The following is a 25,598-nucleotide window of genomic DNA, read 5'->3' as shown; positions in this document are numbered from 1 at the left end:
TCTGCTGTAAGAGCATCCCTTTACTCTCCACCCCCAGTGAGATGGAGTACAGTGATGCCACGCTTCTGTCTCTTATGGGGGTCCCAGGAAAATATTAAAACCAGTAATGACCTGTCTCAAGCTAAATTCAGAAGCAAAAGACATATGAACAAGGTTAAAAACAGGCTGCTGAGGGAGTGCATCACCCAGAGCCCCAATGTGGGTTGTTCTGAAATACTCCCCTCCTCATGGCTCCAGCTGTCCCACCCACCCTCCGCCTGTGGGGAGGCTCTTGGGAAGGGGAAACAAGGAGAGAAGCCATTGGCTTCCCTGTAAGCTGCTCTAAGGTCACCGTCATGCCAAACACACCCCGTCATCCTGCAGTTCCCCTCAGGTGTGATAATAAATCTCTGAGCATTTACACTGTCAAGGGTTATGTCTTATTCTCTGTATTCCACGAGCATATTTCTGCAAGTCAAATTCTGCATGAAGCCATGAGATGCTACACACAGGAGCAGCCTGGAAGGCAGTTTCTACTTTCTAATTTGCACTTGTGATATCACTGCGCATCAACAGAAGCATTCTTTCCTTTCTTCTAAATACCACTGATAAATGAAAAGTTTTTAGCAGGATTTTCATCTAGTGGAAGTCAGGGTAGCTCCACTGAACCACTGCTAAAAGAATTTACACCATCTGAAGCCCTGGAGCAGAAAAAAAAAGTCCAAGTCAATGGGATATAAGCCAAAATTGGAGCATTTTGCTGGATACAAACCAGATTTACTTGCTTGCTTAAACAGGTGCCTAAGTGTTGTAGTGAACTGGGTCCCAAATATGTAAGCATTTTTTATTTATGTCCACTTCTGCCAGCTTAGACATCTGATACAGAAGTCATCTTATAGCTAACATTTTTGGCTTAAACCCTGCCTATAGCCACACTATAGAACAGCTGTCTGTGGAGTTATGTTCCACATATAACTTTAAAAATAAAATGTAAGTGACTGGAAAACGTGGGTTTATAGCTAGAAAGAGAATACAAGGATACCTCAAAATAGAAATAAATGAAACATTTTCTGCATGCTTAGAAAAGAACTCACAATCTTATATTTCTACTGCATTCTCTTTTTGTACTAATGTTTCAATACTGCAGTTACAGTGTCCTAGAACTGCCCTGGCTGGAACTGGTTAGACCAGAAGCACTGTAGGGGAAAAGGGTTTACACATACATTAAACAAGTTTTTTTCTACAGAGCATCTTCCTTCTCTATAGGGAATCTATTTTTGTACTAACTACAATTCCAAACACTTGTAGCAATGTCCCCATCTGAAAGCTCATCTCCCAGGAGTAGTTTTATATATTGAACCACGACCATTGAATGGGAAAAGGCCAAAGTAATCTTAGAGGCCATGTTCAAAACACAAGTTCCTCCTCACTTTCTCCAATCCCTGGTCACCAGATGAGAGTCCTGCTTTCTCACTTGCTTTCTGTTCCAGTCCATACTCCATCTCCTCCTGAAATAGGCCTGATGATGTGGGGACCTCTCCTCTTCTTGTCCCTTACACACAGGCAAGCTCACCTTTGGCCTCCTTGTGAAACCTAGTGAGCCATGAAGTTTGAGGAAAAAGAAATTTCTGCCCCTGAAATTTAATTTTTAAACTTTGAATCACCATTGCACTGGTTCCAAAAAAACCCAGCAGATGTCAATACTTTCTTTTCCTGTTGTTGGGAAATAGGTGTGATGTGAGCTGCTTGATAAACTGGGCCATCAAGGGACCTAGAAAGTGTTACCCCAGCAAGGAGATGAGGGATTTCACAGGAAGAACTGCAAGCAAAGGAGAAAGAATTCCAGTGTGAACTATCCCTGCCAAAAGTTATTCAGGCAGCTCTCCAAAGCCAGTGGGTTTCTAAAGTTTAATTTGATACTGTAACAAGCTCAACAAAATCAGGTGCTTATGTGCAATTTAATGGTTATTTTAAATCATCACGTTTAAATAGACAAGGAATAAAATAAAGCACCCAGTTTAATTTTGAAGTTATCATCTGCAATCTGATTTAATTAGGTCTTTGTAAAATGGACTCCAATAAGTTTTAGCTGGACAGAACTGCAACGGCTAAAACAGTAAGCTAAAAGATTATCTCAAATCTTGAGATATGAAAGATAATTTACAACCCAAACTACCAGTAAAGAACAGTATTTGCATAGGGAAAACTGTATTTCATCCATCAGTGCCTCACCTTATTTTGCATCTCAGGCTTGCTTTGTGCCACCAAGCCAGAGGCTAAATGCATTTAATATGAATTTTATTGCCATATTGACATGGAACTCAGTAGCCCTGAAATGTCTCATTTGTTGTTTGGTGTTTTTTTTTTTTTTGTGGCAAACATAACCATAGTTAGAAACAAAGGAGAAAATACCAAAGGATGCAAGTCTGATCAGCAAACACTATACAGGGGAATATTTAAACAAGTTACTAGATTTATGAAAACTGGGATGGATGATTAGCAGCTTGATTTTTATTTCAGAGGATGGTAATATTGCCAGGGTGGGGGAGAAACAATGAAGACCTCCAAGGAGAGAATGAGGCAATTAAATAAAAGAAACAAAACCCCTTGGATCCATTCAAGATGGTGTTAGAGGCTACCTTGAAAAAGAGTGTGTGTCCAGCCTCACTGTGCCCAGGGCTCAGAGGTACCACAGGTCAACTCATCCTGCCATGGCACCACTGAGATGTGCATCTCCAGAGGACACTGCAATGGCACCAGTGCAGAACCCAACACCAAGTGCAGAGCTCCTCATGAATACATTCTCTTTTTGCCATCATGTTTGTGGAGGTTTTCCCTTCTGCTAATAAATACTTGTTCCTCAGCATGCTGCTCCTTCTTTTTATTTCGCTTTTATTTATCTAACCCTTGCTCTGAAAAACCCACCATGTAGTGAATCACTACATGGTTTTGATTCTATATTTGAAGAACTGTGACTTTCTGCACACAGAAAGTAAATATAGATGGAATTTACAAGTTAGTAAATATAGCTGGTATTCAAGAGTATCAGCAAAGGGATCCTCCAGAAATTCTAGATGCCATATTCCCTTGCACACAACCAGACACAGTGCCAAGTATCAGTAAACAAACATGATACACCCTTTTCCATAAATCAGAAGGGATAAGCCAGGATAGAGAAGGGTGCTCCTTGTAACCCATGCAGTCAAAAAGCTATCTAAGCATCAAACTCTTGCTCTGACTCTCCCACTTCTCCAGATGCAGAACGAGGAGGAAGGAATTTACCCCCACATCACAGGCCTCTTGTGAGGGTAAGAAAACAGTGCATGGATGCCATGCCTCCCTAAGGACAGAAAAAAGAGGGAGGGAAAAACTTCACACCTACTGGCCTTTTGGCCAAATGGCTGGAAAACACTGGAGATGGTGCCACTAGAAGAACAAGCTTTACATTAACCCTGCCTGGGGAGGCTCCAGCCAGAACCAGGAGCTGAGTACCAGGCACAGCTGCTATCCAGCCAGGGAGCAAACATAGCAGTGTCGCAGAGAAATGAATGTTGCAGTTTGCCAGGATGGACCTATGGGGCCCAGGGCTTGATTCCACTTCCCAGTTTTCCTGTGGTTTCAGAACCATTTTTAATTGCTTTTTCTCATCAGGGAAAACGAGCGTGTGAGCCGCAGGTCTTTCTTCTGTAAACTATCAAGTGCTAAGAGAATATAATTATTATCACTGCTATTTATTTCACCCTTTCGTGTTTTGTCTCCCTTTCCTGATTGGTTTATGATGACGAATGTCAGGACTCTGTTCTCAGTTATGCACCTCTTGGGCAGAGACGATGCAATGTGACATTTAGCACAGTGTACCAGACACCATCCTCCGTCTTCTGTATATTAAAATCACATACACAGCAAAAAGCACTCATAACAATAGATGTATCTTTTATTCACAGATAAAAACTGAAGCAAGCTGTTATAATACATATTTATACAAAGGATTTGAAAAAACCATAAAAAGGAAGATGATTAGAAAATATGATTCATTATGAAATGTGGTATTACATACACTATTAAACCTTTTCAAAAGTATTTGTTTGGCAACAATTTATCAATAGTTTCCACACTTAAGTGGCCTCCTTCAAAAAAGCACAAATCTCATGCAGCATGTATAAACTTGATCCTGAGGGTTTGCCTTCCTTAGAAAAACTGTAAAAAGATATACTATTTGTCTTAAAAGTTCAAAATGCAAATGCTATATTTATAGTCAAAACTATATAAAAATATGGACCTAACTTAACATTTACAAAAACTTTTTGCTCCTTTTTTTTTGCTTGTTTTATGGTTTTGGTAATAAACATAAATCTCAATTCCTGCAGTCAGAGAGGAAAAAAGAAAACCAAAACAAACCACAGTGCCCTTTGTAGACTTCCTCACATTAAGTTTACGACTCCAAAAAAGACCAGGTCTGTGAAAAGTGAGGTTAGTAACCAAGGAAGTAGGTAAGCAGTTAATATATATCTATATATGTATATATAAAATGGAAAAAAACATTTATTTTGATCTGAAAAAGTAATAATACAAAACCTGAAGGTAAAACAATCATCTCAAAATGCCATAATACTCCTTTTCAATAGATAAATGTTCATAAAAATATCTTGAACCCTAACCAAGAAAACAATTATAATACAATTTTAATTCTGCTACATAAAACAGCTTTTCTATGAAACAAGAAGGCAAGTTCAGGTATGAAAACATAATTTACTTATTGCTTTTGCTACAATGTTGTTTGTTTTTTACATATAGTCATAAATACACTATACAGTATAAAATATTTCGTAGGAATACATTTTGTGGTCTGCTTAGGTTTGCTGGCTTTAATTCTAGCACCAAATACAAAAATGAAAATCAAATGAACTTTAAAGGCACTTCCATTTCATGTTTGTTCATTTGTTCGTTAATTAACATCAGGGTTTGTACTAAATTTCTTCACTTCCCTCTGGCAGAAGCAATACTTGATCCTACTTTTATCTTTGTACAGCTCAGGTCACGTTGAGGCACCAAATGATTTATGAACATTCCCATTCCTCAGCTGTTTCTTTCTCTTACAACATTCATTGTTGCTTTTTAGTCTTCACCTTTCCTCCTTCACTTCCCAGCTACTTTATCCCTTTTCTTCTTCATGTCGGACGACCCAGCTTCACTTCCTCCAGTCCCTTGAAAAGCCTCTCTTCAAACCTCCACTTCCCTCACTCCATCCGGCGCGTCGGTTATCCCGATATCGAAACACGTCACTATCATGATATGTGACTTGCACAGATTAACACACTGCTCCAGTTCTTCTGTCACTTGTTCCAGTGCCTCCAGGTACTCCTGTGACTCCTTATCAAGATCAGGATCCACTTCAACTGTCAGACAAAAAAGTACTGAGTAAGAGAAAGTTTTTATCATAATAGGGATGCTGACAGCCTGGTCAAAGAGAAATTTTTTGGCATCAGGCAGCAGCAGAGCCTGTGAGAAAGCAAGTCAGATTGACTTTCCCAGGCATTGCTCTGGAGGAGCTGGGAGAAGACATTCCAAACAATTTTTAGTATTTGCGATTTTAAAACCTGCTGTTTTTCCAACTTGTTTACTTGCAAAGATGTTTACTGAGAGGTGTTGGTCTGAATGACCAATCATGTCCAATTGTATCGGAACAGTGAATAAAAAGAGTGTGCTTTTAATAAATGTTATGACTCCAAGAAGATTGGAGTCACACCGTTATTTCAGCCATCCCAAATACAATAACAATACTCATTAAACATGATTCTATCACAAAGGAGCCAATATGGTAGAGTAGAATTTAGTTTTTCTTGAACTAAGATTTTTTTTCCCCTTTGTTCAGCAGAGGCAAAACTCTACCTTGAGGCTCCAGTTATGAACAGCACTCAGTCTCGGAACAAATCTCATGCCTCAATTTCCCAGCTACAACATGGATATGGAAACAATTTTTTCCTTCTTTGGAAAGAAGAATAATAAAAGAGTATATATTTAATGTTAACAAACATCACATTTAATATTAACATTTTGATGTTCTCTTCTGGTTGGTTTGGATTTTTTTTGTTCAAATAGCATATTTCACACACACAGATTGAGTCATAGAGTATTTTAGGACTCTGTTCAGCAAAATATCTTAGCAAGTGATTAGGTTTTTCAGCGGGACTGCTGACATGCTGAAAATCTGTTAGAGGCTGATCATACTGCTGTTTTTGCAAAATACTTACAGTCTTCCTTCCATTTATTTGGATCCATCATCAACCTGCACTTTGTCTCTTCCAACTCTTCCTTCAAACATTCGTGCTTTGCCTTTATTTCTCTGATTCGCTGCTGGCGCCTCTCTAGTATCTTCAGCTTAGTATGGAAATACATCAGACCCTTTTAAGACAAAGAAAGACCACTCCATGAATTCTCCTGTTTTGGGCTGGCCCATAACAGTCTGACAAAAATTGCTCCCAGCTCATGTAAGAGTGAACAGGTGGGTTGTTTTATTTGGTTGTGGGGTTGGTGGGGTTTTTCTGGGGTTTTCAGGGGTCTTTTTATTTGAAGTTTACACTAATGGATTCTAATCTAGAGGAACTGCAAGCTACATCACTTGAGCATTTGTTGCACTTCTCCAAATTAGCAAACATCTCTTAACACATTCTGAAATTACTACTGTTTGTAGATAATTTTTTTCCAGTAGTGACAATGATAAACACAGCCTAATGATAATGTCAGAGTTACAGTTAATACTAAAACATAAATTCTTATTTTCTAAAAAGCATTCCTACCTTCTCAACATCCTGGAAAGGCTATTACAAAAGAAAGGGGAAAAAGGCATCAGTAGAAGATAGAATTCTGGTCTCTAAAATAGGATTAGCTGAAGTGTTTTCCAATTACAAGTAAGCTAAACTCAGTATATCCCTGATTTAATAGAATCTTGTCGTTTACATAAAGATTTAATGATCCTATCGTTGAGGGAGGCTGTAAGGTTCTACCAGCCAGGCTAGGATTATGAAGTCTTCTCACAATGTATTCACTGGTAACTTTCATTTACACCATCAGTCATGTTAGACACAATTAATTTTAGACAGTAATCATCTTCATTTTCTGTGTTAAGGGTACCCCAACATGTGAATTGTAAAATTAATAATTATAGTACTTTAATTGCACTCAATTTCCTGAACACCATTCTGGCATTCAAGCAAGGACTCTGTCTGTATATTGTAATTTAAGTTGTCTACACTTGTAAAATATGTGCTGACCTCAGTTTCCTCTTGTCTGTGTCGCTGTAATCGTTCCACATCATCAATCTCATAAACTTTAATTTCAAATGGCTCTTTCAAAGTGCCTGGCAAAGGTGGTAGATCAACCCATTGGCCAGTGACACTGGGTTTTCTTCCTAAGGAGGCAGCATCTGGCAATGGTGCAGGAATCAGTCTGCGACGCTGGAGACCTAAAATACAAAAACAAACATTCCTCAGGCTCTGAGAGACTAAAACGCTGGAGAACATACTGCAGTGAATTAAAGAAAGATCTAGGTTCTCAGCATACTTAGGAAGAAATGCTTTTCTTGATCTTTTCCTTTTAGTAAAATACCCTCAGGCTGCTAATTGAGTTACTGCCTTGACAAAGTAGGTTTCACTTGGTTCCCAGATGGGAGCAACAGCAGTTCCTCTCCCAGAGCAGATGTCTGAACATCAGTTCTTTATTCTCTCCTTGCAGAAGTATTTTGCCTGGATTGATTTTTCTTTGGTGGACTACAATGGAATTCATTACCTTGCAAAGCCAGTGAGATAGTGAATAATCTAAAACTGATACTGATAATGGCTAATTTATCTGGAAATCTTCTGCTCCCCCAGTTAAAGCCAAGCAAGCTTATCTAAAATCCCTGTCACTACACTACATCTTTGCAAAGCTCAAACAGTTCCCTCCAGAACTACTACTGCTATTTTAGGGTGCTAAATACCAGCAGTGACTTAGTGGGACTGAGAGGCATTCACAGAAGGCATCAGCCAAGCTGCACCCTGAGCACCTCTAAAGTTGAGACATCTCACACCTTTGCACCAGCACCCACAAGCTCAGTGCATGACAAAACTCACTAATTCCAGGAGCCTTCAATTAGAATGCTCCCAGATTTTGCAAGAAAATCATACTGCTTCATTATGCTTCTCCTAGGGTTCAAGTTTCATGAAGCAGAGATGAGTTATATCCTTAAAAAATGCTGATGCTTTTGATTGCAAGAGTTGGCACTCTGGTGTGTCCAGTGCTTTTTTCGTGATTATTAATTCTCTTACCATTCTCTAAAAATCTGACCTTTACAGTATATGTCTCAAGCATGAGTACATGCACAGAGCTGGTCAGGCAACATTAACAAGCCTGTAGTCCAATCCCTCAGAAGAGGAGGGCTGAAGGCCACCAGAAACAAGCTGAAATAACACAAGGTAGCAGTAAGTATAAACTGGCTTTGGGTGACTGGTGACAATAAATTAAGTACTCAATTGCCTCCTCTTACGAAAAGCTAACTTAGAGGTGAAGACTCTTGTTTCCTCTGCTCTTACAAAAAGGAGCACATCAAACAGACAAGGCAGCTCTGCTCAAAGGACAATGCTGCCAAAATAACTCTTGGGCTGAGACCTCTACAGGAGACGTAAGTGCAAGTTAAGGCTGTCAGATAAGCCCTGTCATGAACTTCAACAGGAAATGAAGACAAAATCCTGGCAGGCACCCCCAAAGCAACACACCTCCACTGATACCCTGAAAGTTACCTGCTTTACATATTCTTCAGAAAAGAATATTCTTAATTGCATCCTTGCTTATTTCCAAGTAATAAGAACAAAATGGGAATGTTTTCAGAAGGGGAAGACTTGATTCTACTTCTACCAGACTGTTCTCACAACCCCAATCCATTCAGCCTGAAACACCACTACAGTCCTGTCGGGCGAAGCCACACATTATAACCCTGATCCTGTAACTGCTTTGGGGACAGGAGATCCCTCTGAGGAGGACACCAAACAGATGAGGTCAAATACATGAAATAAACAGGCAAACTTCAACTCCTTTCACTGTACAACCCAGAGTCAACATCATTTCTCAAGAATGAAGTTACAGGATAAGGGGACAGGTTTACAGTGACAAACATGGGAGTAGGATCTGTCCTTAATTCCAGAGACTCCAACATAGTCTGGTGTTACATAAGCTACTCCAAGAATATCTAATAATGTGCAAAGATTACAATCATTTTAGAAAAATAATAGGTCTGAACCAAACATTTCTCGTAAGAAATATTTGATGCACTTCCTAGTAAACCGCATTTCATGCATAAAACACATTATTTTCTCAAAGTCTACAGCACTCCAAAAAAGTAATACATAATTTACTGATATGGAGCAATTACAACTGGAAAAAGAAATAGTTTGTCATTTTTAAAGACCTTATAAGTATTTCCTGGGGCAAAAACAAATACAAATCCATCAGTGGGTAATGCCTTCTCAATATGTGTGCAACTTATACCGCTGTTAATATTGATTTGTAGGAAAGGTTTAAGAGGCTGATATGCCATGGAAAGTGAAGTGCAGCAAATGTTGCACTAAGTTTCCAAAATGATTTATCGCTTGCTGAAGAAACTCATTGTCCTTGACCAGAAAGCACCATGAGATCAACTTCATTCATTTGGTTTTACTGCCAGAACTGAGCATCGTGGATATCTACAGGGATTGCAGTAATGGCCACTTTCCAACCAGAAGTTCAGATCCAGCACATTGCTGATCTTAGTTCCTACTATATCTCCAACAGTCAGTATGCCCAGGTTGCTGAAGGAGGCTGTTGGTCATGATCTACATGGCACTGGTTGCCATGGATTCTTTACAGTACCACAGGATCTCAACCTAGATCTGAGAAATGAACACTGTAACACCCATTATATGAGCCAGATTTTGAAGCTGACTACAAATACACTTGATGGCAGCTGCACTTATATGAGCACCAGTAGTGAAGGCAACACGGAAAGGCACTAGAGGGAAGGAAAGGGGACTTGGCCCCCATACACCCACTTTTGCTTGGTGTGCTCAGACACAGTGAGCCGGAGTTGGCCCTTCCAAGCAACTCTCCCAGTCAGTTTCCTACTGCTCATAGTATACACATACACACCCCCTAAAATTTCTTACTATGAATACCATTAGAGTGCAATACAATAATGTTGTGATTAGCTGTAGCATTAACCCAAGAGTTGCTGCATCTTATGCACATGCCCTACTGCTCTAAGCCTTACCTTTGGGTAATCTAACACACATTTAGCAATCCTCACTAATTCACAAGCACTCTCCTCCCCTCCCAGCCTATTCCTTTCTCTCTAAAATACAGTCCTAGCTGGTCTCTCTGGCATTCCCTCACAGACACCTAGCAGCAGAGCTCCTCCTCACTTCACTGCCCTTCTCTCACCAGTCTTCCAGGACCACTCTTTCGATCCTCACAAAAACCCATCAGCACTCACCCAACACCTCCTTTTTCCCAACCCACCCATAACACCCTCGTATTTGGGCCACCCTGGTCCTGGCCCTGCTGAGGAAGGAAGGCATGTCCCCCATCTGCCGGAAGCCAGCTGCTGCCTTCTCCCTTCACAGGGAGGCTGCCGGCACCCCGGGGCACCCACACCTCTCCTGCCCTCTCCACCACAGCACCTGTGTCACACCTGCAGCTTTGAAGTAAAATAAATGACAAGTAGCAGCTGTCACAGCAATACACATGCACACACAGGCACATGCAGTCAGTCAGTCCACCTCCCTGCTTCGAGTTCCCTCCAAACCTCCTCTCCTCTCTGTCAGAGATGCCACAGAACGCCTCCATCCTCAGGATGCAGTGGAGCACCAGCGAACACCTGGCCACCTGTCCCTTTTCGTCTTACCTGTTGACCTTTTCTTGGGAGATTTAAGGCTCCTCATCCGACCTGGCGACGACATCCCGCTCTCGCTCATGGAGTCGTGTGCCGAGGAGGCGCTGCCCGTGGCCTCGCTGTCCCGAATCATGCTCTCATAGCCACTGCTGCCCCCACTATGGTAGAACAGAGCCGTCCTCCCCATGGCAGGCGGCAGCTCCCCGCTCAGGACACTGCTGTTGTCACTGCCGTGCCCACTGCTGTAGCGCTGTGGCCGCCGCGGGGCCGTGATCTTGCTGTAGGGAGACGGCAGCACCGGCAGCTGTGACTTCTCGTCGCTGAGGTTGATGCCACTGTCATTGCCGCTGTCAGAGTCGGTAGAGCCTCGGAAGTGTCCCACCTTGGCAGAGCCACCTGACACCAGCTCGTTGACGCGGCTGTTGGCCGCCCTCATGGCCTGTTTGGTGCCCATGATGGTCCCACGGCCGGGTTTCCCGCTGACAGGCTGCACGGAACGGGGGGCTGCCTTCCCACCAGGGGCCACGCCAGAGCCCTTCCCTGCAGGCTGTGCCAGGGACTTCACAGAGGAGCTGAGAGACTTTGACCCACTGGCAGAGAGGCCCCGGTTTTTATTCCCGTTGGCTTGCACCTTCTGGTTAGCGGTGGGTTTTGCCTGGCTGTTTTTACCAGGTGCAGGGGCAGTGAAGGGCAGTGGTAAACCCATGCTGGAAGCAACAGGAGGGACCCCCAGCCTGGGAACAGAGCGCCCTGCCCGGCTGTTGCCAGTGCTCCCGCTGTCCCTCACCACACTTGCTTTGGATCCAACTGATGTCAGGCTGTCACACCTCTCCAGAGACATGTGGCTCCCGTATCGGTGCACAGTTTCACTCTTTGACGCCTTCACCTTCAAACTGGATGTCATCTTGGGCAAAGAGTGGTCACCCTTCAAGTTCATTTTGCAGCTGGCACTTTCACTAAAGTAAGAGCCAGCTTTCAACCGCAAATCTGCTTCATCTTCAGCCTTTGGCGTGGCAGCCCTGGCAAAATCCATGCCAGAGGCTTTCCCCCCACCATTACCCAGACCAACAGGTTTCTGCTCCAGGCTCGATTTACGTACAGGAGGTGTTGGAGGTGTTGGCCCACCTGGTCTGGGCAACATGGCTGATTTTTGTGGTGTGCTCTTCCTTCCCAGGGACGATTTCAAGCTGCCAGTGGCCAAGGGAGCATCTGAATTCCCTCGGGTCCCAGACTCTGGCAAAGTACTGTTAGCGTGTGACACTGGCATCACTCCCAGTGTGGTGGCTCCTCTCTTCAGCTGTGGCATCTTTATCGCCACTTCTGACTTCTTTGCAGCTCCGCTGGAGGATTTGCAGGCCACTTCACAACCATCCACAACCCTCTGCGAGCAGGCAAGCATAGTCTGTGACTTCGTTGGCCTGGATGCTGTGCCAAAACACTGGGCAGCTTTTTCTGGCTGCTTCTCAGTACCAAACATATGAGGTTTTGGAGACAGCAGCGTCTCTGCAGGTTTTGCTTCCAAGTGATAATCGGTGCGTAACAGCCAAGGATCTTCAAATATGCCATGTGGATTCTGCAGCTCTTTATAGTTGAGGACAGTATTATTGTGGATTGGAGAAGAGGTAGTTTTTGTTTTCCTAGGAAGACTAGAATGTATTGTTTCTATCACAGGCGCATCACGAGAATTACTAAATTTAATTTTTACTGGCTGATCAGTGACACAAAAAGCACTTTTTATCTGAGATGCTTTGGTAGTTTCAGAGGTTTGAGGGCTTTTGCTGATGCCTGAGGAAAGCTTGCTGGAACTCAAGCTCTCACTCTCCAGCTCAGAGAAGCAAAATCCACTGTCATTCAGAGCACTTTTCAGGGGGACACATAAATGGGATGAGTCCAAGTTGAAGGGTTCCTCGGACTTATTACAGCTGTAAGATGACTGTGCGACAAAACTGTCACTAGACTGGGCCCCATCACTTTCAATTGTACAAATGCTGACTTCACTAAGCCATGAACTGATGGAGGAACGTCTGCTGCTGGTAAAGGGATCCTTAGCAAAGGGCACAACAATATCAATATTTACACCAGTAGAAGTCTCCTGTGAGGTATAAGCATCAAACTCATCATTTATGCTGCTGATAATACTGACCGGCCTCGAACCTGATGCAAGGGCCTGAAGGGAGCAGTCACTGTTAAAGCTAATGATACTGGAAGGTCTCCCATTGTCCATAATTCCACTAATAGAGAGCTCTTCCACCACTGTGAAAACAAGCTCATCCTCTCCATTCAGCTCAACAGGCTGCTGCAAAGTCACTGTGGTGGTCAGTATATCCCGATCAAAACATTTCCCTCTGAATGCTGACCTGAAGCTGTGTACCTCTATTGCACCTGACTGACTCTGGGTGTTGCTACCAACAAGGAATGTGCTTCCTAAAGGGTTTTGCTCAGGCTTGTTTCCCATCTGTTTGCTCATTCCCACAGGAGGAGTCCGAACTGCATTGCTATTGTCCAGCTCCGAATTCTCAGCTTTGGAGCTTGGGGAGTGTTCTCTCTGCTGTGGAGGGGGAGGTGCTGGGCTTGGCAAAGGTCTCTTCACGTACAAGGACTTTTCCTTAGAGACACATTCAGCTGTGGCCTTATTCTGCTCCGGATTCCTCAAAGGGCTACACCTTGAAGTCTGCAGGGAATCAGTGATTGTCTCTCTCTCCCCCTCCAGGACAGAGTCTATTATTTTGCTGTCAGCTCTGCTCTGCAGCTTGGAAAGCTCTGCTTTCAAGTGAGGTGTGCTATTTTCTTGACAGTTGCCATTGCCACCCCTTGGTGCAACAGCCTGGAAAGGAGGGTTATGTCCCTTTTTGGGAGATGCAGTTTCTTGTGGAATCAGTTTCTTAAATCCTCCAGAAGGGGAGGATACTTTTTCCTTTATCAACTTAGACTGTGCATTTTCTGTACTTCCAGGAACAGGACTACAATTGGACCCAACAGAGATTTCTCCACAAGCAAATTTCATGGGTTCTTCACTTCCATCAATGCACTCTAACCTTTCCTGCAGTTCAGCAAAAGTGTTGCATTTGAAATGGTCCTTGTCAGAACTCCTGCCAATAGCAGAATTGTCTTTATTTCTCTTCTTATTTAGGGACGGGATAATGGGTACAAACTCTGGTGGACCTTCATTATCTGTCAATTCCCTGTCGGACAAAGCTGCACCGTTGGGACCAACATAGATGACAGTATCACAAGACTGTTCACTGCTGGAGGAATAATCAGGATCACTGGATATGCTCAGGACAGGGAGGTCAGGGTCAAGGGCAACAGTTCGTGGGTGGAATGGTCGCAGATGGGGTGGTCTCCGGACATGTCCTTCTTCACATGAACTCTCTCCTCCAGAGGAGCTGGATGCATACTGCAAATGACAAGTGACAGGCAAGTTATTAGCATCAATTGATAAACAAGTATATACATATAGAGTAAGTGATTTAAAGGTCAGGTTGCAATGTACTCTGTGCTTTGTGTATACTATCACAACTACATCTAGTGGGAAAATATTAGAGGGGAGGGTAAATCAACATGCTACATATATTTTACTGTATTAGTAATAGTATAACAATCACACCTTTTCAGATACTTTTCATAAAATATGATGCATTTTCTTTCTCCTCAGTAGTTTTCTGCTCCTCCTCTATTGATTTTTAATACTGATAGAAGCTTTTGAGATAGTTTCACATGTAAGCAAAGAAAGAATACGTGTTTGAAACAAAAAGAAGGGAATATCAGGATTAAGGATTGGGGGCAGTATGATGGCTCAGTGCCAAGTCATTTGTCAGTTCCTCTCCTGAGATTTTATGCATTTTGTATTACTTCCTACCATCAAGAAATCCCATGTTCCCCTGCTGAGAGGTTAGGAAAACTCATTTTCAAATGAATTCATTTCTGCTTGTTTGTGAACCAACCTTGGATTTCTTCTTTCTCATGCGGTGGATTCGCGATGCGAGCTGAACAGTGGTGAGAGTCTCTGCATAATTGGCTGGGGAGTCAGAAATGTGTGCAATCATAGTAGTCCTGCAGTTGATGTTCCCAAGAGATTCCCTCAACAACATTGTCAACTTGTTGTCCCTGTGCAAAAAAATGAAAACACCAGGATTATTTAAAGAAAGCACCAATTTTTTTTGCAGAATTTTACACGATAAGTTGTGTTTTCACTCTCGTGCATGCATCACGGTACATGTAGATAAGAAATATGACCCTGTTATTGGCCACACTAAAAATGTGTCTAAATGTACACATACAAAGGTACCAATGTTTTAATTTATCTGCCTGTGTATTTACAGTATGGTAAGTCATTTTGTTGCTTAGAAAACTGTAAAACAATTGACTGATAACTACTTTTCTCAGATTTAGGTCATACTACCCAAAAGAGCTCATGAGTGCTGTATTTTTAGCTGAACAGAATTAGTACCAGGATAGTTACACTCTGTGAGCTCTATGCAAACACTTTTATAACAATAATAAAAGAAGTCAACAGAAATGGTAAGAAATCTCTAAACAGATATAACGTTAGATACTAGAAATGCAAGTGTCACCCCAACTAATCTATTTTCCATTCTGCCACCTGTGGTCTGTTCTGACACAGCGAAAGGGAAGCAGAATTTATCTCTGCAGGCTTTCCTGGTGATGCAAAGCCTCCACTGTGGACAGTAAAGCTGACAAGACAAGTGACATTTTGCCATCCACTGGTCTCCAAGACATCTTTTCCCATGGCTCCTGAAGAGTGGGAAGCTCCCTGCTTCCTACTGGCCCCTCTGAGGAGTTCCACCCCGACAGAACTCCTGTCATGTCTGATCACTAAACCACAGTAGATGACCAAGTTGAGGATCTGCCCTTCCCTACTCTAACCCATCCATCCTGTACTCCATTCACAAACCTAGCAAGTAGCCTGAGGAAAATATCTCTCTGCCTAATGCAGGAAAAAAAAAAAAAAAACACCTGCTTGAGATGCATCACTAGATAAATATGTGAAATGACATGATTGATAATGCATTATAACTGTGTGCTGTTGGGAAGACAAGCAGCAATTAAATCTAAGGACTGAAGGCCAAGTTCTGGTAAGGGTGCTTACAGTGTGACTGTTGTCTTTAAGCTGGGCTACCCACAGGTGTGTTTGACACAAAAATGTTGTCACAGACACTCCACAAAGAAACACACCTAAACATTCACTTCTGCTAAACTAATGTGCAATATGGTGTTGTGGGTTTTTTTTTTTTAATTGAAAAGCTGTATCATCTAAAAAGACACACAGAAGTAACAACCCTTGATGATATACTTGATCAGTACTCAGTTAAATATTTTCCAAATTTTCGGTACAATTTTTGCATTTGCAAAAAAAAAGAGAAAATTCTATGAAATTTGGGGTCAATTATTCACTAATGTTCAGCTGGCTGAGATCAGCCAAAAATTCCAAATCCAGGAAACAAAGAGGAGAGAGAAGGAAAGAAAACATTTTACTCATTTTTCCCTCACTTTTTACAGCAATCAAACTTTCCCCAACTCTTCACTCAAATTCAGTATATACCAATATACCATTTTTGGCCATCTAACTAAGAATTTCATGTTACTTGAACATTTAAAAACCTGTGTGTATGTTAATATGGACAAGCAGATGAACAGATACATACATCTGTAGGAGTGACCTTAAAAGAAGACAGACCCCTCTCTAACAGAATTTCCTTTAACTTCATTCTAGGTAAAGAGTAAATTGTTGATGCAATCCATTTCTCAGGTAACACCAGCCACAAATTTAAGAGAATGCAGACTAGAATTCACTTACTTATATGGCACATGCTTAGCACCATTAATTAAGGCCAAAATTACGTTGCCCAGGGCAGAGAGAGAGAGACACAGAGAGCCTCCTCCATCTCGACTCTTGCTCAGCACTTTTTCACAACTCCCTAGATCAATGAGATGCAAACGACTGCGTCCTCCAGACACTATAACAAAAAGGGGAAAAACAGTTGTACATCACATTCTTGCAATGGACTCAAGCCAAACCGGGTATTCAAAAGGCATTCAAATGAGGAGAATAATGAATACAGCATGGAATAATGACCAAATTAATATCTAATTGTGAGGAAACCAGATATTAGTCACAGCTACAAAAGTTAAAGGTGACTCAACTGGCTTGAGAGTTCATTTTTTTTTTAAGTAATTGCAAATTATTATTAAAACTAATGCAGGACCACATCATTTAAAAATAAACAGTATGGTAAGAACATTCATACTTCCTCCTTTGCCGCTCTTCTCCATACGATACTGGTATATGTGAAGAGTAAAGAGCATGTGTGAATTCCTCCTATCTTCCTCCTCACATTCAGGTTTGCTGGTGCTTCTGGCAGCAATTGCAGCATCAAGGAAAAAGGCAGCCTTCTCTGCTGTCGGGGCCCTCAGCTCACTTTGGTTTTGAAGCTTGAATATAAACAAGAAAATGACTAATTAGCACAAGGGCATTTTTTTATTATTTTTTTCTGAACATGCTAAATCTCCAGGGCACTAAAAGAAACAAATATGTACACCATGGGAGAAAGGCTTATAAATTAAAAGCAATAATTTTTTTTTTTACTGGCTTAAAAGTTGTCATATTTGTTGTCAGATAAAAGGAAATAAAAAGTAGAAGAAAGTCAGGCTCAGAAAAATCTATGTTGTGAAATTCATTATACCTGGGTTCCACATATTGGATCTTCTCTCAGATAAACCCCAGGAGACTGGCCATCCTGAAGGCTGCCAGTGGCTACTTCAGCTAACAAATCCTTAAGGTTTTCATCTTTGCCACTGATCTCTACAGCAGATACTCTAATAGAGAAACGAGTTCCAGTTTTTTCTTTACGTTCATTGATCAATTTGAAGAGCCAAGAAATTGCACAGGGGATGATACCAAGGCTTTGTGTGGAGTTATCTTTCCCAATCATGGTAAAAGATTTTCCTACAATGAAAAGAGAAACATAAACAGAATTAGCCTTTCTTGTACATGGCAGTGTGTCTTCATACTGCCACCTGATATCACCAGAGTACATTACATGTAATGCCACGTGCTGCACAGATAAGGGAAAGAAGAGGTGAAAAAATTCAAAGTATGTAATTAATAATCCATTCCTATTTATTCAATTAGGTTTGCAAGTTTTGTAAGCCAGACCCACAGCAAATTAATGTTAAAAACATCTCTGATCTTTTGATTTTCATCACAATGCACTTACATAAACTTGCTCTTGAATAAGCTAATCTGATGCTACATTTTACCTTTTCAAATTAAAACTTACAATCACAGTGTAGAAATAAACCGTGATAAGTTTGCAAAGCTAATTAAAAAGAAATTCTAATCTATTCATATACTCCAGGTTTATTGTTCCAGGAGCTGACAGCATGTAATTACCAGACTGACATAGTAATTAACTGTAACGAATTTGGGAGCTCACCAAGCTTGACGTGACCAAAGCAAAATATGCAACCATCTGCACCATTCACAACAGACTGGATTACTTCTGCTACTGTTCCAGAGCATACCTCAGCCTGAAAGAAAAATTGGAGACAAATAAGTGAAAGAGCATACACTGCTGTGGTTTTTACTATTCTTCTGTAATGAAATGAATGACTCAATATTTTTGAGGCGCAATATTCTCCCCATTTTTATGGCATCAGTTCTATTATTTTAGTAACTATGCTATCTTAAAAAAATAATAAAATATGCTACTACAGCCTAAAATAGTTTTCAATTCTATTAAACCTATTCTCTTGGAATATTGATTCTATGACTAATGTAGCAAACTGAATGCTATCCAACCAGGCTTCCTGCTGGTATAATAGCTTAGCCACGGCTTTTCAGTAATAGTAGCAACTCCACTGAAATTAAGCTACTCAGGAGTGCTCACAGGAATTAAAAAGACATCCATACTGGAGAAAATACATTAAGATGCCTGAATAAGATTTCATAGTATCACATTTTCCTCTTCCAGTGGAAACATCATCATCAATAAAGAGAACTTGCTAAAATACTCGATTGTGCTAAAACCAGTTTATCCACATCAGGGAATGTTTCAAATACACAATAAGATGATCTATTAAGTACAGCAACTGGGGGCAGGGTAGGGGCCTGCTGTAAATATGTAACTACAGTGAAATGATAAGGCTGTGTTTGCAGGTGCTCTGTTTGCAGCAAGCTTGCCTCCAGCAATAATGCCTCCACAGAAGGAGCTGCAGTGGCCAACGTCACCCGAAAACGTCACAACAGGCCACCTAACAGGCCTGCTGCAAGGAACGGAAAAACCAGCCCAAACCAGGGGTCAGCAGCCGGAAGGACTGGTGCCAAAACCAGCAGACAGGCAGTCGGTGACCAGCCACCTTGCAGCAGGGCTGGCAGCACAAGTTAGAAAACCTCACTTCCAGTTCTGGACTAACGTTGAGATTGCTGTTGCATATTGCTGCACAAAGATCCTGTTTGAACTTAGGCAGGATCTAAAAACAGCTTCTGGATGTGGTTACCTGTGCTTTGGGCACTGATGTGTGTGGGAAGTCATTTTCCATCTTCAGTGCTTGTCTAGAACTTAGACTCAATAGATATTTTCCTGTCTACAGACCAGGACACAAAAAATTAAACAAAACCCTAGAAGAAGATCTGAGGAGGGGATTACTAACTAGACCTTGTCATATTTTCTCAACATTAATAAAACTGTTTTCACCTTGGATGCTTTGTGCCGTATTTTTCACCCTAACTTTTTTTCAGCAGTTCAGACTTGGTGTAGTTCTTCAAACGCTGTTGAGTTACTTCTTTTTAAAGCTATTCTAGGATTTTATTTTCCGAACCAAAGATTTTTCACAGAAGGAATTATCAGATGTCCATGAGTGCAACCTCACTGAATATACTGCAGACCCCAATCCTCTCAAAGACCAGCCATCCTGTCTGTGTAGCAGATTTCAGGTCTGAGGCTACTACTGAATAAATGCTCCATTTTGCAGGCCAAAAGAAAGACATGCACCACCATCAGCACAACCATCAACATAAAATAATCAGTCAAAACCAAAGTATAAACAAACTGGAAAAGGTGCAGATAATATAAAAGCTCCCTGTTCCAGTATAACAATCCCAAGGGGTTCGCTTTATCTATGCTCCTAACAGCATTTAGTTTAACATTAAGCACATTTATCTCCCCTTGAAAGCTATGGGGAAGGACTTTATTTCAGTTCCATCAAATGGGTTAAAACCTAGCTGTATGGAAAACTGGATTTCAAGCTGGCTGTGAGACTTTCTCTACCAAGAGAATGCACAAGAAGGTAATTTAGTGAGCAAACCTATCTCCCCAGCTATTATTCCTTAATTTTACATCTCAACTAAACAGAAGATGTAAGAATTTACCCAATTGTCTACTAATTACCATGTTATTTCCAGGCATTAAGGCATTCAAATAAAACTCCCCAGAAACAAACTCTTCAGAGAATCAAACGCAGTGGCCAAGACTCAAGAGGTTTGCGTGAGTCACTCCAGTACCTGTGAAGCGTCCTGGGGGAAAACTGCATCAAAGGCAAACATCTTTGGGACAGCAACAACACCTCTTCTGTGACCTGCATTGGAAGGCCCAGTCACTGCTGGATCATAAAATGTGATTTGCTTTTTTCGTGGGTCTACCTTTAGGAAGGACATGGATTCAGACGTTTCGTGTGCTCCTTGAGAGGAACAAATCCTTACCATCACTTTCACCTGCAAGGATTCAGAAGAAAGCAACAACTTGAGTTCCCAGCTACAGATAAACACATGCAAAGCATTCCCCCCAAACCCACTTCCCTTCCCATGATGTGTTTGTTTGTGATGTTTAGGTGTGTCAGAACAACCGTGGGACAAAAACAGAGCCAGATATTCCAGCCTGGGGTCTTCACTGAACTAATTAGGTTTCAAAGGTGCACTTTGTCTCTTCAGTTCATGCTGTTCCAGTTTTACCAATTCAATTTATCAATGTCTGATCTGCAAGTATGATCCACTGTAGGTGTAACATGATGCCAAAGAAAAGAAAATTCTAGTCTCCTGCCTTTCAGGTACTCAGTGTGACTGAACGGACACTCTGAAAACCAGTCTGAATAATGCAAAGCTCAGACAGCTACTGCATTTGAAATAAGTCTAGAAACTTTCAATTTCTCAGTCATATTATTCTAATAGAAAGGTGTTTCTCTCACGACTGTCCCAGGCAGTTGCCTTTATGCTGTCATTGCCAGGCTCTTCAGTGGTTAGTTGCAGATTTAATGGGGGAAAAAAAAGAAGGGAATAAAACCAAACCACAAACCACTAAAAGGTCAAAAAACTTGAAAAGAAACCTCTCACAAGGTACATTTCTATTGCAATGCTACAGATTATGATATCCTACACACAGATTTTTAAGACATTATCTTTAGAAAGCTCCAACATGTTCGCTGTGATTTCCAAAGCACCTTATGGGAGCCAAGTGACTGGGTCTCAGGAAAATCCAGCAATAGCTGCACACCTGCTTCTCTTAAGCTTCCTAGAAATCATACTCTTAGTTCAAAAACCTGTGAAATACTGCCTCACACCCACTTACAACCATTTATCCATATGAAATGCTCCCATGTCAGAACCAGCATGTTTTATACACCTTGCACTGAAGTAAATTACTGTTACAGGTGCAACTTCAACTCGGAACTGCCCTGCAGATCAGACTTCAAAGAAAAGCAATGTTCAGTGAGAATCCCTTTTTTCTACGGTGCATGACATGTTTCAGTACCAAGCTGAACAACAGTATAATCTCCTTATTCAACTACCAAACAACTCTCACAGCACCAGAGTTAACCAGGTGGTTGAAGAGCCTCCATGGCTGCGATATACCACAGCTGAACAATTTACACATGCACCGTCCACAGCATCCATCAGCACCTTCATCTTCTGCAACACAAATACTGAGCCACAAAACACCCTCTCCTGTTAAAGCACATGGTTTAGTGGTGGCCTTGGCAGTGCTGGTTAACAGCTAGACTTTATCTCGAAGATCCTTTCCAACCTAAACAATTCTATGGTTCTGTGAGTCAGGCTCACTTTTAGCCCTGAGCTGGATATTGCATGTAGAAACTGGGTTCAAAGTCACTTGCCTTGGACAAAGAATGAATCTCCATTTCAGTAATTTTTTTTGCTAAATGTAACCTTAAATGTGCCAGAACAATTTGACTCCTATTTACTTTGTTTCAAGAACGTTACGTCACTAAAATATGTGCACTTATTCCATGAACACATTCTTTTTGTCTTTACCAAAAAAATGGACTTTGCAGTCAGCACTTCCCCATCAGTTCTGTGTCCACAGAGATACTGGCAAAGAAGAACCAAAGCTGAAAACCTACTTCAAGCAAAGCACAGCATGTGAAATGCAGGCAACAAGCAGAGTCCAGGCTGAGCCACCCTCAGGGACTGTCCCTCGTACCAGACAAGATGAAAGGTGACAGTAGACACATCTACGCCCAGTGAGTGCAGTGAAATGCAGTGGCCAAGCCAGGATGATCTACAGCAGATGTGGGAGCAGCAGGAAGCACCATGCTGAACTGTCCCTGCCTTTACCAGCTGGGGAGGGCAGGTAATTCAAACACTGAAGTTCTCAACTGTCCCATTCTTTCATCTCTTTCTCTCTGTGGGGGCAAAGCTGCACACAGGCATCCCTACACAATCCCTCAAGCACCCTCAAAGGAAGTATTTTCCACAAAGCAGATCTAAAAGATTTTCCCCAATATTTCTTCCAAACAAAGAAGTTAAGAAAGAACCAACCCTTCCCATAAACACTGCAGGGGGTTCCACCTGTTGACTCAAGCTGTCCCCGGATTCAACACTTTCTTTTCTTTCGCCTTTCACAGTTATATAAATATGAAAATACAGTCCCAGAAAACAAGCAAACCTTAAAATAAATGAAACAGCTGCCTCAAAAGCAAAGTGCATCAGAGGTGACACATTCAAGGCTGTTTCCCCTTAAAAGCTGCATGAAGCCAGCTTTGTGTATTAGCCTGCTAGCTGAACCTTGACGTGCTACCAAGGTGCTCATAAAAAAATAACCTCCCTCAGGGCAAAAAAAAAAGAAACAAAATCTAATTATATGAATATATGTAAATATAAATGCCCACTTCAGGGTCACTTGATTAAAATGAATTTTAAAATATATGTTGTTTTGAAAGCACTTATCTAAACAGTCCTTTCTGTTCCCTCTTCCATCTATTATTAGATTATAGCAGCCAGAGCTTGGATAAGAGGAAAATTGGTTTACTCCTGACCTAAACAGCAAGTTACCCCATCAGAGCATTGCTCCCCCTAAACACAATGATGGCTTCACCCACAGAAAATCCCTGCATGACAAATTAGCTTTTTAAGACCACCTCTCTGAAGCAGAAAGATACTAAAATAGCTTCCCATAATGAACCAAATCCCAGACTTAACAGATCTCAAGTGTCATCTTCATTTTTACAATGGAAATGAGCTTTCAAGACAAATGTGAAGGGGGAGAGAAAAGCAACTTGAGGGACCTCCTCTTTTAGTGTTCTGTGTATAAAAGCTGATTTGCAGAGTAGAAAAACACTGATTTCCCATTTAGTTTCCCTGCCCACTAAATATATCTCTAAGTGATATCTATCAGTAATTGTAGAGTTATAATGTGCCACATTCATTCATGATGCTGAGCCAGACCGATTTCACTCAGAAATAAAGCAGAAATGCTCATGGAAGTACCATCAAGCACAAAGATTACTCCAACATATCCCTTCACAAAAGCAAAAACTAAGAGCAGGCAGATCCCAGGTGCATGCACATGCTTCTGTGTGTATAAAGGAAAGGTTTAGTGTAATACTGTTTATTCTTCTCACACTTCCTGCATGCCTGTGGTTGAGGACCAATCTTAAGTGACAGGTTTATATTCTCAGCTCCGAAGTTCATCCCAGTGTTCTTCTGGAGTTAATACTGCAGGAAAACAGTATAGGATGAGTACTATAGAGCCAGCATGGCTCTTGCCTTAGGATCAATTTAACTGCAGCTTCTCCTGGGTCCCTTTATCTCGCGCTCATACAAAAGGCATGCTCACCTGTAGAGACAGCAATATGTGGTGCAGGAAATCATCCAGAAACAAGGGCTTGCAGGGAGGGGAGGATTCAGTATAACACAGGGCCTGTAAATTTGAAAGTAACTTTGGCCCAAAATTAGAGAGCAAATCAGCAATGACTGCACTCTACTGCTTTTATTTGCTTATGAAAATGAATTATTAGAATTAATCACAATTAATTTCAGGCCCACTCAAGATCACACCTTCTGTGGGCAATTATTTGACAGTATGTCCAGGTTTCTGGAGACAACTCCAACTGCAGTGGTACCAGCTACTGCTAACATTTGTACAAAGCAAGGAAACAAAAGAAAAGAAATTTAGACGAGAATTAATAAAGAAAGGGAAGAATAAGACAGGTGTAAAGGAAAAAGAACAGGTTGGAGGGGAGGGAATCGAAGAGAGGTAAAAGGACTGGGAGTGAGGGGAGAAAGAGAGAGAGAACACAGAAAAGGAAAGACAATACAGATTTGGTGATTTCAGAAAAGTCATCTCAGGCTCAGGGCACCCCACAACTTTTATATTCCTAAAGGAGAGCTAACACAGACATCCATCCTGTAATGGGAATGACCGTTTTTGCTAAAAGTTGGTATTATTACTCCCTATTTCCCTCCTTTTGTTGTTTCTTCTTCAATGCAGAGAATAACACAGAGTAAAAAAGAATTACAAGTGAAAGTTTATAATTATGAAGGATATAAGACTTTGTATATAGACATTCATTCAGGCATTGCATACTGGATAGAGGCTCTATTTTAATGAGGATGTTGATAGAAAAAGAGGCTAGGTTTGTATTTGAGTTCAATTTCTACAAATAAAAATAAAAGAAACATAAATATCACAACATTTGCACATTATTAACATTTTTCTCAGTGCCTGAAGACAACCTAAATCACAGAAAAAACTGAAGTATCTCATTAATTTACTGACTCTAATCTAGTGGGGGTTGTACACTGGGGGTTCACACTCCATTCCTGAACTTTTCCAGATTCGTGTATATGCAGAAACCAGGAGGTCAGCAAAATTGCTGAAGGAAATCCTATTACAATCAAAAGTGTTTGGGAAAAGAAGATGGTAAATAGATCTTGAATATGTCATTACAAGATAAAGAATTCAAAAAAATAAATAAACAACCACCTAATTTGGAAAAGCTCCAGAAATTTGTGGCATCAGGTCAGAGGCCCCTCACCCAGCACAACAGTGGGTGCAATTTTAACCTTCACTGGCAAGGGTGAGACACAGTCTCTGAGCAATCAAAGAATTTTTTTTTTTTTTGAAGTTTATCTGTCAGGCTATAGTAGAAGTCAGGGCAAAGAAAAGCAACACCAGGAAACACCCACTAGAACTCGTTTGCTCCAGATATGGAAGGGCAAACCTAAGCATAAAAACAAAAATCATACCCATTTTATGCAAACATATAGGATTTTAAGGAGACAAATTGGCAAAAGGGTAGATCTCTAAAAAAAAAATAAATGAGGGGAAAAAGAACGGTTCTCTGTGTGGAACACAAGGCTGTGTGTAGGATTCTGGGGGCAAACCCCATGAAATTTTAGAAACATCCAATGAGATCACTAGAGAATCTCAGACCCACTCAAATATCAGTAACCTGCTGGCGTCCTGAG

The 25,598-nt window shown here is 41.3% G+C and overlaps 1 protein-coding gene across 1 annotated transcript in view; it reads right to left on the bottom strand.

Annotated features, from left to right (window-relative positions):
* Nucleotides 1-3,895: 3,895 nt before the first annotated feature.
* The window catches only part of KIF26A (kinesin family member 26A), a 95,294-nt gene continuing 73,591 nt past the window's right edge, over nucleotides 3,896-25,598 (bottom strand). Inside the window, exons 6-15 of the mRNA XM_066188918.1 lie at nucleotides 20,400-20,609; nucleotides 18,334-18,427; nucleotides 17,581-17,843; nucleotides 17,146-17,329; nucleotides 16,695-16,854; nucleotides 14,821-14,983; nucleotides 10,889-14,273; nucleotides 7,251-7,441; nucleotides 6,231-6,381; nucleotides 3,896-5,375 (exon numbers count right to left, since the gene is read on the bottom strand). Of these exons, the coding sequence (XP_066045015.1) occupies nucleotides 5,200-5,375; nucleotides 6,231-6,381; nucleotides 7,251-7,441; nucleotides 10,889-14,273; nucleotides 14,821-14,983; nucleotides 16,695-16,854; nucleotides 17,146-17,329; nucleotides 17,581-17,843; nucleotides 18,334-18,427; nucleotides 20,400-20,609 (4,977 nt within the window). The 3' untranslated portion in view covers nucleotides 3,896-5,199. The remainder of the gene's footprint in view (nucleotides 5,376-6,230; nucleotides 6,382-7,250; nucleotides 7,442-10,888; nucleotides 14,274-14,820; nucleotides 14,984-16,694; nucleotides 16,855-17,145; nucleotides 17,330-17,580; nucleotides 17,844-18,333; nucleotides 18,428-20,399; nucleotides 20,610-25,598) is intronic.

This window comes from Chamaea fasciata, unplaced genomic scaffold (assembly GCF_029207755.1).
Source record: "Chamaea fasciata isolate MVZ Bird 193981 ecotype frontalis unplaced genomic scaffold, bChaFas1.0.hap1 SCAF_7, whole genome shotgun sequence".
Classification (NCBI taxonomy): domain Eukaryota; kingdom Metazoa; phylum Chordata; class Aves; order Passeriformes; family Sylviidae; genus Chamaea; species Chamaea fasciata.
The sequence above is the reverse complement of the archived record's forward strand: the minus strand, read 5'-3'. Positions and strand labels throughout refer to the sequence as shown.